The sequence below is a fragment of the Babylonia areolata genome, chromosome 7 (genome assembly GCF_041734735.1).
Source record: "Babylonia areolata isolate BAREFJ2019XMU chromosome 7, ASM4173473v1, whole genome shotgun sequence".
Lineage (NCBI taxonomy): Eukaryota > Metazoa > Mollusca > Gastropoda > Neogastropoda > Buccinidae > Babylonia > Babylonia areolata.
Genome location: NC_134882.1, coordinates 3,573,251 through 3,586,748, shown reverse-complemented (window position 1 = coordinate 3,586,748; position 13,498 = coordinate 3,573,251). Strand labels below are relative to the sequence as shown.

At 43.7% G+C, this 13,498-nt stretch overlaps 1 protein-coding gene across 2 annotated transcripts in view; it reads right to left on the bottom strand.

Moving 5' to 3' along the window:
* Positions 1-7,379: 7,379 nt before the first annotated feature.
* Positions 7,380-13,498, bottom strand: part of LOC143283658 (centrosomal protein of 135 kDa-like) — an 88,346-nt gene continuing 82,227 nt past the window's right edge. For both annotated transcript variants that reach the window (XM_076589873.1, XM_076589874.1), the window contains one exon: positions 7,380-13,431. In XM_076589873.1, the coding sequence (XP_076445988.1) occupies positions 13,338-13,431 (94 nt within the window). In that variant the 3' untranslated portion in view covers positions 7,380-13,337. The remainder of the gene's footprint in view (positions 13,432-13,498) is intronic.

Genomic DNA, 13,498 nt, shown 5'->3' with positions numbered 1-13,498 from the left:
TTATCATACAGACTGTATCACACTGTGCTGTGTTATCAGACAGACTGTATCACACTGTGCTGTTTAATGATATAGACTGTATCACACTGTGCTGTGTTATCAAGCAGACTGTATCAAACCGTGCTGTGTTATCAAGCAGACTGTATTACACTGTGCTGTGTTATCATACAGACTAATAATAATAATGGTATTTATATAGCGCTGAATCTTGTGCAGAGACAAATCAAAGTGCTTTCGCACCAGTCATTCACACGCATGCATAACTCTAAAACTGCAGAAACTAAAGACAAGGAAGGGCAGGCAAGGGAGGCTATTTTGGGAAGAGGTGGGTTTTAAGGCCAGACTTGAAAGAGCTGAGTGTGGAGACTTGACGAAGCGAAAGAGGAAGTTCATTCCAATCGCAAGATCCAGACACAGAGAAAGAACGGCGGCCAACAGTCGAGTGTTTGAATCTGGGTATGCGTAAACAGAGTGGATCCGAAGCCGATCGCAGTGAGCGAGATGGAGTGTAGAGGTGAAGGCAGCCGCAGAGATAGGAAGGGGCAGTTTTGTGAATGCATCTATAACATAGACTGCTGATCTTGTACTTTATTCGGTGTGAGACAGGGAGCCAGTGGAGATGTTGCAAAAGAGGAGTGATGTGCTCAGATCTTTTCTTTCTGAGGACGAGTCGGGCAGCAGAGTTTTGTATGCGCTGAAGGGAGTGAATGGATGAAGCAGGCAAACCAGACAATAGAGAGTTACAGTAGTCAAGGCGAGAGAGAATGAGAGAAACGACAAGTCTAGATGTTGCGTCAGTGGACAGATATTTCCAGACGGCACTGATGCGCCGCAGTTGACAGTAGCAGGACTGACATGTCTGACTGATAAATTTTGGCATGGACAGTGTAACACCGAGGTTCCTGACAGACGTGGAAAGAGGGATGGATGTACTGCCAAGTTTGATTGTGTCAATTGTGATGGAAGACAGTTTTTGTTTTGTTCCTATGATCATTGCTTCAGTTTTGTCCACGTTCAATTGTAACTTATTTCGAGTCATCCAGTTTTGAATGTCCAGGAAGCAGTTGGATGTTTCTTGCAAGAGCGACAACAATTTTTCAGGGGTATCACTCTTCTGGAGTTGAGTGTCATCAGCATAAGAATGATGACTGATATTATGGCGGTTGATAATTTCAGCGAGAGGAGCAGTGTCCAGTGTGAAGAGCACTGGGCTAAAAACAGATCCCTCTGGGACTCCATGTTCGATTGTATCACACTGTGCTGTGTTATCATACAGACTGATTCAGCATTGTGCTGTTTAATGATATAGACTGTATCACACTGTGCTGTGTTATCATATAGACTGTATCACACTGTGCTGTGTTATCATACAGACTGTATCACACTGTGCTATGTTATCATATAGACTGTATCACACTGCGCTGTGTTATCATACAGACTGTATCACATTGTGCTGTGTTATGACATAGACTGTATCACACTGTGCTGTGTTATCATACAGACCGAGTCAGCACTCTGCTGTGTTATTATATAGACTGTATCACACTGTCCTGTATTATATACAGACTGTATTACACTGTCCTGTGTTATCATATAGACTGATTCGGCACTGTGCTGTGTTATCATACAGACTATATCACACTGTGCTGTGTTATACAGACTATATCACACTACTGTGCTGTTATCATACAGACTGTATCACACTGTGCTGTGTTATCATACAGACTGTATCACACTGTGCTGTGTTATCATACAGACTGTATTACACTGTGCTGTTATCATACAGACTGTATCACACTGTGCTGTGTTATGACATAGACTGTATCACACTGTGCTGTGTTATCATACAGACTGTATCACACTGTGCTGTGTTATCATACAGACTGTATCACACTGTGCTGTTATATAGACTGTATCGCACTGTGCTGTGTTATCATATAGACTGTATCACACTGTGCTGTGTTATCATACAGACCGAGTCAGCACTGTGCTGTGTTATTATATAGACTGTATCACACTGTGCTATGTTATCATATAGACTGATTCGGCACTGTGCTGTGTTATCATATAGACTATGTCACACTGTGCTGTGTTATCATATAGACTATGTCACACTGTGCTGTGTTATCATATAGACTGTATCACACTGCGCTATGTTATCATATAGACTGTGTCACACTGTGCTGTGTTATCATACAGACTGTGTCACACTGTGCTGTGTTATCATACAGACTGTATCACACTGCGCTGTGTTATCATACAGACTGTATCACACTGTGCTGTGTTATAATACAGACTGTATCACACTGCGCTATGTTATCATATAGACTGTATCACACTGCGCTGTGTTATAATACAGACTGTATCACACTGTGCTATGTTATCATATAGACTGTATCACACTGTGCTATGTTATCATATAGACTGTATCACACTGTGCTGTGTTATCACACAGACTGTATCACACTGTGCTGTGTTATCACACAGACTGTATCACACTGTGCTATGTTATCATATAGACTGTATCACACTGTGCTGTGTTATCATACAGACTGATTCGGCACTGTGCTGTGTTATCATATAGACTGTATCACACTGTGCTGTGTTATCATATAGACTGTATCACACTGTGCTATGTTATCATATAGACTGTGTCACACTGTGCTGTGTTATCATATAGACTGATTCGGCACTGTGCTGTGTTATCATATAGACTGTATCACACTTTGCTGTGTTATCATATAGACTGATTCGGCACTGTGCTGTGTTATCATAGACTGTATCATGCACACACAGAGCCCATCGGAAACCACATGGGAGGTAATCCTGTACAAAAGAAACAAATGTGAATATTTCAACAGTTGCTTCCCTTATACCATGATTGTTGCAATCTATGAGTGAGCTGAGTACCAGTGATGATGCTCCAGTGTGTTGTGTATAAAAGGTAGAGATTTTTCCAGGTAAGAGGAGGATATTTCTCCTGGTAAAAGGTGCTAATTTTTTCCAATATCTTGGGTCTACAGATACACAGACTTGTTAGTGCCTGAATACCTATGGTGTGTATATGAATGCACAAGATCAAATGAACATATCCTGCAATGCATGTCATAGCTGGGTGGATTCTGGTTGAGCCGACTCAGAAATATCCAGCATGCACGGACCACAACAAGAATCATCAGCAAATTGACATTGGTTGTGTGATAGTTCTAGATTCAGTTCAAGTTCAGTTACTAAAGGAGGCATCACTGTGTTTGGAAAAAAATCCATATATGCGACACCACATCTGCTAAGCAGATGCCAGACCAAAAGTGTGACCTAACATGCTTAGTACCAGATGTAGAACAGAGACTGGCTTGAGCCTAAATCTTGTGACCGTTTGCAGTATGTCTTGCTTTTCTTTGACAGGGTTTGCAAGTACATCCTGACCTGAACTTCGGTGTTTGATCATCAAAATTGAAAAACAGCTTTTTTATTTTTATTAAAATTTTTTTTTAAAAAAAAAAAAAAAAGATTGGTGTTCAACTAAGATATTCTAATTGAAAAAAAAAAAAAAATTCTAGAGGCAGTGGGTTTCAAAATGCTAGTAACAGTGTTCCCAGAAGAAGTGTTGATGCTATTCCTATTTTAATGTTTAAGTTTGTTTCTCAAGGAGGCATCACTGTGTCTGGTCAAATTCATATATACTACACCACATCTTACCAGCAGCAAAACCAAATGCGACTAATTAGGCCTTGACTGATATGTGTACCTATCAGAGTGAATTTCTCCTTCAAAAATTTGCCAGATGACAACACTATGTTGCCATGCGTTCTTTTTCAGTTCACTAAGTGTGTGCTGCATACAGGACCTTGGTTTACTGTCTTGTCCGAAGGACTAAATATGGTTTGATTTTCCAGTCAAACTTGGGAGAAAAAGCGAGACTTAGTTTCAAACCCTAATCCTCACAGATTATTCATAGGCAGGTAAGTGTTGTTGTCACTTAGTTTCAAACCCTAATCCTCACAGATTATTCATAGGCAGATACGTGTTGTTGTCACTTAGTTTCAAACCCTAATCCTCACAGATTATTCATAGGCAGGTAAGTGTTGTTGTCACTTAGTTTCAAACCCTAATCCTCACAGATTATTCATAGGCAGATACGTGTTGTTGGCAGACAAGCATCAACCATTCAACCACCTTCCTCCTTCACAACTGTCAAAAAAGCACCAAACATGAATGAGAGCAGTGAATGTGTGTGTGAGTGACCAGAATGGGGAAGGGGGGGGGGGGAGGGGGAGGGGGGACTGCAGGCAAATACCCTGACCGTTTCCAGGTCAAAAGCCCTAGAACAACATCAGTGAAGACTGAATGGTCATCGTGTTCATGTGGAACAGAAGACATGACCTCCCTGTTTGTCCTGCCAGACTTCCAGTCTGTAGAGTGACCCTGATTTGAGGAAATCCTTCCACCACCCAACCCCCCTCCTGTTGTGTTCTCCACCACCCCAACCCCCCTCCTGTTGTGTCCTCCACCACCCCAACCCCCCTCCTGTTGTGTCCTCCACCACCCCAATCCCCCACCCCCTCCTGTTGTGTCCTCCACCACCCCAACCCCCCTCCTGTTGTGTCCTCCACCACCCCAATCCCCCACCCCCTCCTGTTGTGTCCTCCACCCCCTCCTGTTGTGTCTTCCACCACCCCAACCCCCCTCCTGTTGTGTCTTCCACCACCCCAATCCCCCTCCTGTTGTGTCTTCCACCACCCCAACCCCCCTCCTGTTGTGTCCTCAACCACCCCAATCCCCCTCCTATTGTGTCCTCCACCACCCCAATCCCCCACACCCCTCCTGTTGTGTCTTCCACCACCCCAACCCCACTCCTGTTGTGTCCTCCACCACCCCAATCCCCCTCCTGTTGTGTCCTCCACCACCCCAATCCCCCTCCTGTTGTGTCCTCCACCACCCCAATCCCCCTCCTGTTGTGTCCTCCACCACCCCAATCCCCCTCCTGTTGTGTCCTCCACCACCCCAATCCCCCTCCTGTTGTGTCCTCCACTACCCCAATCCCCCTCCTGTTGTGTCCTCCACCACCCCAATCCCCCTCCTGTTGTGTCCTCCACCACCCCAATCCCCATCCTGTTGTGTCCTCCACCACCCCAACCCCCCACCCCCTCTTGTTGTGTCCTCCACCCCCTCCTGTTGTGTCCTCCACCACCCCAATCCCCCTCCTGTTGTGTCCTCCACCACCCCAATCCCACTCCTGTTGTGTCCTCCACTACCCCAATCCCACCCCTCCTGTTGTGTCCTCCACCACCCCAATCCCCCACCCCCTCCTGTTGTGTCCTCCACCACCCCAATCCCCCTCCTGTTGTGTCCTCCACCACCCCAATCCCCCACCCCCTCCTGTTGTGTCCTCCACCACCCCAACCCCCCTCCTGTTGTGTCCTCCACCACCCCAATCCCCCACCCCCTCCTGTTGTGTCCTCCACCACCCCAACCCCCCCCCTCCTGTTGTGTCCTCCACCACCCCAATCCCCCACCCCCTCCTGTTGTGTCTTCAGTTCAGTAAGCCAGAAAACAAACTGGTGCCGTCATGTGTGTACAAAGCAGTGGTGGTGTGTTGCAGCATATATTGTCACCGGTCATAATGATCATAATGAGAATCACTTTTTTTTTTTTTATCTCAGTAAACTTAGATGAATTATGGTTATTGTTGCTAGCGACAATATGTGCCAACCCTCATGAGGCACGTATTGTTGCACCTCGGTACATATTGTCACGGTGATAACTGGCCCTATATATATATTTGCCAGGAGTGTCACTTAAAAAAACAAACAAACACCCCCCCCCCAAAAAAAAAAAACACAACTGCCTCAGCAACAAAACAATCTGCGTGTGCGTGTGTGTGTGTGTGTGTGTGGTGTGCGTGCGTGCGTGCATGCATGCGTGTGTTGTGTAATGAGCTGTACTGATGCTAAGCATCTGTTGGCCTGATGTTGAGAGCAGATTCTTCATCTGTTGATGTTTGAACTGTGTATTTGCACATCTATGTGCCTGTGTGTGCACACTTACTGACACTAACATTATTATAATGACCTCTGGAGACCTTCAAATACCACATAAAATGAGTTCATTCTGATACGTAAAATGTAACTTATCAACACAAAAAAACAAAGAATGGCTCATACAGCCATTTTTTAAAGAAACATTACATTTCCCACAAAGATTTTGCTCAAGCACCAACCAAGAGAGAGAGAGAGAGAAACAGACAATTAATCAGGCAGAATGTCCACTCCCATGATTTAAAAAGATTTATTTACTGTTGTAAATTAACTAGCTTTATGTACAATACACCACCATAACATTATCACTATATCAAACTCATAGCAAAATCAGAATTGATCAGCATGGCTTTGGTTCTACATAAATATAACTTACATGTGCTTTTGATTGATATATAAATAGAAACCAGAAAAAAAGTATCTGTATGAACAATAACTGTATGGGCTCTGACTTTCTACTAAAAGACAATGTTTTCCACAAGCATCTCACAAAGTAAAATGGACAATCAAGTCAGCTGTGACATGTGTAAATGCATGCATGTGTATGTTGGCAAGTACTTGTATCATTATTTATGCAAACATGCACACCATATTTCATTAAATGCAGGGCATTTATTTTTTCCAAATTTTGAATTACAGATTGGCCTAAAAAGCATCTTGAAGATAAAATGTCCCATAACCTTTTACAACCATCAATGCAGTGAATTCATTTCCGTTTTATGGTAATCCTGCATGCTCCAATAGGTGTGAAAGGATAATTAAAACTTGAAACCAGGGTGGGGCTCAATCCTCTTTCTACAGCTTTAACCTTCCCTGACCCTGATCACTGTGAACACTGGGTCACTGGTCAACACTGATCACTGTGAACACTGGGTCACAAGTCACACTGATCACTGTGAACACTGGGTCACTGGTCAACACTGATCACTGTGACACTGGGTACAAGTCACACTGATCACTGTGAACACTGGGTCACTGGTCAACACTGATCACTGTGAACACTGGGTCACTGGTCAACACTGATCACTGTGTACACTGGGTCACTGGTCAACACTGATCACTGTGAACACTGGGTCACAAGTCACACTGATCACTGTGAACACTGGGTCACTGGTCAACACTGATCACTGTGAACACTGGGTCACTGGTCAACACTGATCACTGTGTACACTGGGTCACAAGTCACACTGATCACTGTGAACACTGGGTCACAAGTCACACTGATCACTGTGAACACTGGGTCACAAGTCCATCACTGTCACTGTGACACTGGTCACAAGTCACACTGATCACTGTGACACTGGTCACAAGTCACATTGCATGTGAACACTGGGTCAAGTCACATTGATCACTGTGAACACTGGGTCACAAGTCACACTGATCACTGTGAACACTGGGTCACAAGTCACACTGATCACTGTGAACACTGGGTCACAAGTCACACTGATCACTGTGAACACTGGGTCACAAGTCACACTGATCACTGTGAACACTGGGTCACAAGTCCATCACTGATCACTGTGAACACTGGGTCACAAGTCACACTGATCACTGTGAACACTGGGTCACAAGTCACACTGATCACTGTGAACACTGGGTCACAAGTCCAATGTCTGACTGACTGACTCTGCCATGGCACCCCCAGCATCTGACCTGAAGTAATCTTCAACAGAAATGTTCCAGTCCAGGCAAACAGCAGAGGCAGTTCAGCAGTGATGACTGTACTCAGAGTCCATCAGAAAACAGTTAGGAAAACAAAATAACAGTCAACTGTGTGAAAATCTTAATCTGAAAAGTTATTTGCTTTCATTTGTTTTATTTTCCTTTGCTTTGTTCATTTCACCACTTCAGACATAGCCAATACTGTAACCATGATGTAAAATCATAACGCTACATCCTTCCATGAGACAAGACCGTCAAGCTGAAAATCATCATCCTTGCCCTAAGTTCAGAACCAATGAAAAGCTATGTGAAAAAGACAAGAACAACATCAGCTTTTAGTTAGCAGTTCTTTCAGAGTCTTCTGACCCCATCCACTTGACTGAAGCTTACCAGCAGACCTGTTCCATCAGGCTTCTGGAGCTCTTCCACATGTACAGCCTGTGTGCCCACCTTGGCATACAGAGGCAGGACAAGATAAATCTACAGATCCTGGACACAGCAGAGGCCACCAGCATCAAGCCATCATCCTCTAAGCCAAGCTTCGCTGGACAGACCATATCATCTGAACTGACGACTCCAGAATCCACAAACAGCTCCTCTATGGTGAACTCTGCCTTGGTAAAAGAAAGTGAGGAAGGCCCGTAAAATGCTTCAAAGACTGTGTTAATTCTCTCCATATGAACGGCGAAAGAGATGACGTTAACAGCGTTTCACCCCAATTACCATCATCAAAATATTGCAAGAGGAAGGCTCTTATACTGAAGAGGTGAATGTTGACAAGGAATACCACAATTCTTACGACGGAAGCTAAAGGTTGGGTCATTCAGACACCCACTGGACATCCGAGGGGTCTGTGTAGAGGAGAAGAGAGGACTGGCCGTACTGAGTGAGTTAAGGCCAACACTGCTAATGCTGGAATCTCCCCAAAGCAGAGGAACATGCACTGGACAGGACCGGTTGGCGTGCTCTGACAAAGCAAGCACATGACAGCCTTGAGAACCACCACACAGCAGCATCGCTGAAACCCGCAAGAAGATGAAGGCAGAAGCAGCAATGCCCAAAGAAGCTTCAGATGCCCATGCAGATCTAAACTGGGACTCCATAGCCACATGCCAGTCCACACCAAACAAGACTGAGAAGAGCTTAGATGGCATTGCTGGACATGACGAACCACTAAAAAGTCCTGTTTCAGGGAGTGTAACACCATTACATCCATTCAGACCAGTCTGTTAGCAATAATGAAGTGTTTCATATAACTGGGTTTTCTTCTGTTTCTTCTTTGATTTTTGTGTGAGTGAAGAGGAGAAAATGCCATAGATGTCATTTCCTTTCATGATCTTAGAGGTAGTTTGTCTTTCACAATGATTTACACTGGAGTCAGGATGCCTTGTGCCTGATCAAAATCCTTTTCCAAACATCAGCCACAGGTCATAAAAAGCAGCTCACAAAGGTTCTGCATTGTGGTGCATGTTTGTCAAAGTATGTACAAGCAAAAAAAAAAAAAAAAAAAAAAAGGGTTGTGCAATAGTATGATTAAGTGTAGACATGTGTGGTGTGTGTATATTTCAGTACATACATGTATGGCGTGTATATTTCAGTACATATATGTATTTCTTGGAAACAAGTAAATAAGTTCAGAATAGTCAATATTTCACCATTTAATTCCAAAACTTCAAGCACAGTTTGGTGGAGATGAAAAAGGCACAAGATTAGATTTGAAAACACTCATATCATAATTACTGGTATAAAAACACAAGTTTTGTTCACATCTGACACTACACATATTCACCACCAAAAAGTCACCTATCAAAAAAGTAAAAATCATATAAATAATAATAAATCACACATTGTAAAGCATTAAGGTATGAAAGGAAGAGTCAGAGAATAACAACAACATCCAGAAAACATGCACCTCCTAACACCCTCACACAGAATCAAAACAAACAGAAAACGGAAACTGGACGGAATGTTGATGCTGAGTCAGTCAATGCAAAAAACAAACAAAAAACAAAAACCAACAGAAAAAAAGTCCTATATTAGAATATAGTGTGACACATACATACAAGACGAACACAGAATCAATGACTTGTTTGCCGACAGGATTCCATTCCTGCAGACTACTCTTCTTCTTCTGCCTCACTTCTGTAAAACATCAATGTGGCATCACACAGAAAAACTGTTTACTACAAACCTCCACGTCTGTTGGGTTGTGTGTGTGTGTGTGTGTGTGTGTGTGTGTGTGTGCATGTGTGCGTGCATGTGCATGCATGTGTGTGTCAAAAGCCTGGGTCTCTGCAGAAAACTACTCCGAGTCAATGTTTGAAAGGAAGAAAAGTGTATCAAACAAAGAAACACACGATGGTGCTACTTCTTGCAATGATTCTCAGGCACCTTCCTCGCCCCCCTCCCCTTCCCCCGTCAGCTGCAGTCTGCTTTGGCCTGGCACTGATGTAGGTCTACACTGACAGGGTTCTCAGGGACTTCAGGATCTGTGAAGCAAGGACCTTGAAAGGACCTGACTTACTGGACCATTTCCTCATTTTGTAAGGACCTTCACCCACCACAGATAAATGGAGTGATATCTGACAAACTGCACATCATGCACAATGCAAAGTGATATCTGACAAACTGCACATCATGCACAATGCAAAGTACTGCACATCATGCACAATGTAAAGTGATATCTGACAAACTGCACATCATACACAATGCAAAGTGATATCTGACAAACTGCACATCATGCACAATGCAAAGTACTGCACATCATGCACAATGCAAAGTGATATCTGACAAACTGCACATCATGCACAATGCAAAGTGATATCTGACAAACTGCACATCATGCACAATTCAAAGTGATATCTGACAAACTGCACATCATGCACAATGCAAAGTGATATCTGACAAACTGCACACCATGCATCATGCAAAGTGATATCTGACAAACTGCACATCATGCACAACGCAAAGTGATATCTGACAAACTGCACATCATACATTATGCAAAGTGATATCTGACAAACTGCACATCATGCACAATGCAAAGTGATATCTGACAAACTGCACATCATGCACAATGCAAAGTGATATCTGACAAACTGCACATCATGCACAATGCAAAGTGATATCTGACAAACTGCACATCATGCAAAGTGATATCTGACAAACTGCACATCATGCATTACGCAAAGTGCTATCATTATGTTTTCAATTTTGAATCTGTGATCGGCTAGTCCAGCACTTTCAGCAAACGATCCTGGCATCTTTAACGACTTGAGCCAGCTTGAACAAACACCAGTCAGGGAAGCCGCAGATACCAAGTTTTCTCACAAAATAAGACTTTGAAAAATTAATATTTCTAGGCTGGAATAACATCTGCTGTGTTGCCCTCCATGATGTTTTTTTTTTTTTTGCTGTTGTAAGGACTTGTAAGAACCTTGGTGTAAAAGTAAGCACTTTGAAGACCTTACTTGTGAATTTCAAAATGCCAGGACTTGTAAGGACACCAAACATTTCAACATGGTACAAATGACCTCCAGAAAAACGAAAACCGCTCAATTCAAAGAAAGAGTTTTTTTTTTTATACAATGATGATTACCGGGGCTTTGCAATATGCAGACAGAATAACAATGGTGAGAAAATGAAGGATGGAAAAAGGGGTGTTGCAATGATCACACGACATCAGCAGAACACACACACACACAGAGGCAGTGCAGGAGACAGGTTCACAAAGATCTAACAAGCCACGTCAACATTGACCTTCAAAGTCCTGTTTCTTTCAGTCCTCAGGATGATAGGAAATTCTGCAAAGTCAGCTTCTATTGAGACTGGCTGGCACGTCAGACAGGTGGCGCTTCGTCCCGTCATCCCCATGCTTGGGGTCTGCAGGAATCATACTGCCATGTCTGACCTGACCACGATGATGGTGATGATGATGATGACTGGACGATCAATGATAACTCTTTCATTCTGTTTGTATTCTGTGTGTGTGTGTGTGTGTGTGTGTGTGTGTGTGTGTGTGTGTGTAAAGCTCTACGCACTTTCTGGGTAAGTGTGCACGTGCGTGCTATATTTCAGTCTATGTGCTTACTCTGTATGTAATCATACAGGGATTTATTCTATTCCACTCTAATGTTCAGCTACACAACTGATTAAGACACAGTGTCAAGGCTTTCTGAACCAACTCCATCACAGTGTGCAGAGTGGGTCTGTGAGACACAGGGAACATGATGATGACAGATTGTCAAGAACTTCACCACTGTCACACTTCTGCAGGGCCAGCAAGGACTACGTGACACACAGGCTGCCAGTTTCTTTCAGATGATCACTATAACATCTCTCTGGATCCAAAGATCGGCATCCTTTTTGATCAACAAAGCACAGGAAGACTGTGTACAGAAACGCCACCAACAACAACAGCATAATCAAACCACATAAAAATATCACTGTTACTGCTCTTTCTGAAATGTCCTAAGTACCTTGGACCTTGCATAATGATAATGAATAGTCTGATTACAGTGTACAACATCATATCTCATGACCAAACAATCTGGAAGTACTGAAATTTGCAGGAAACTGTTTAGATATCTGCTAACCAGGACCTCCTTGAAACATTCAAACTCCTTCCTCACTCTCCACCCCTCGTTTTGTCGTTCCAAAAACAGTGCTTCAAAAAGCTAATCTGGTCAGACGGGAGGAGAAGACACAGAGAGATAGAGAGAATGATGCTTTAGTAAGAACACTCCCCGACTTAATTAAAAATGCCACACATGTCACGAAAATTCATCGACTTAAACATGCCATGCATGTTGCTAAGTATGCAGTCAACTGGGCAGAACGACAAGCAGGCCCTTCAGTGGGGCCCAAAACGTTTGCACAGATCAGGTCAAGGACTGGAAGTACAAGTGTTCTGGTCTGGACTTGTCAGCCATGTACAAAGCTCAGCCCCCTGGGTGTTCCTTAGGGCTGTTCCTCACTGCAGCTGTCACATCTCTGTGCATATGTGTGGGGGTGTGTGTTTTACATAAAGCTAGGGTAAACTCTCAAGGCCTGACATGTGCATTGGGTTTCTGCAAAAATCAGGCATCTGCCATTTTAACTTTTTTTTTTTTTACTTTACTTTTTATTGATATCTTTTTACAGCACGTGTGGTGTAGTGTGTGCGGACCAGTCTGCATGCTTTGACACCTCCTTCAAACAGCTCACATCACTGGTACTGCCAGACACACAGACCACCACCCCTCTCCCAGTACAACACACCCTAACCACTCCAGTCAGAAACAATGAGAGCCAACAATCAGCAGCAATCCTTTCTACAGACCTTATCACAGTACCTGGCTTTCAACTGCACACCGTTACTGACAACATGGTAAACCAACACCTTCCTAAAGCGGCCTCTGGAGAAGATTGTTTCAAAACACATACTTATGTCCAGAGATATCACAGGATTACACGAGTTACCAGTTCTCGTTCCAAGCTGTCGTCGTTTCCTTTTCAGACACCAAGCCCACAATACTACAAACATGGATGATAAAGACAATTAACAGCAGTCCTTGGACCTATGCTGATGAGGTCCACGTCGCATGCGTCCTGAGGTCATGCACAATACTGCGAGATGGCCCAAAGGTCACCATGAGGTCACAGGACATCGTGAGTGTAGGCCTTGAGGGAGGTGTCTCTGTAGACGTCGTCATGGAAAGGCTCCGGGGACTGGGTCCGGCTGGCGCGGTATCTGTGCAGACAGACTAACTGTTGACAACATTGATAAGACACGCTGAGGATGATGACGTGGATACCAG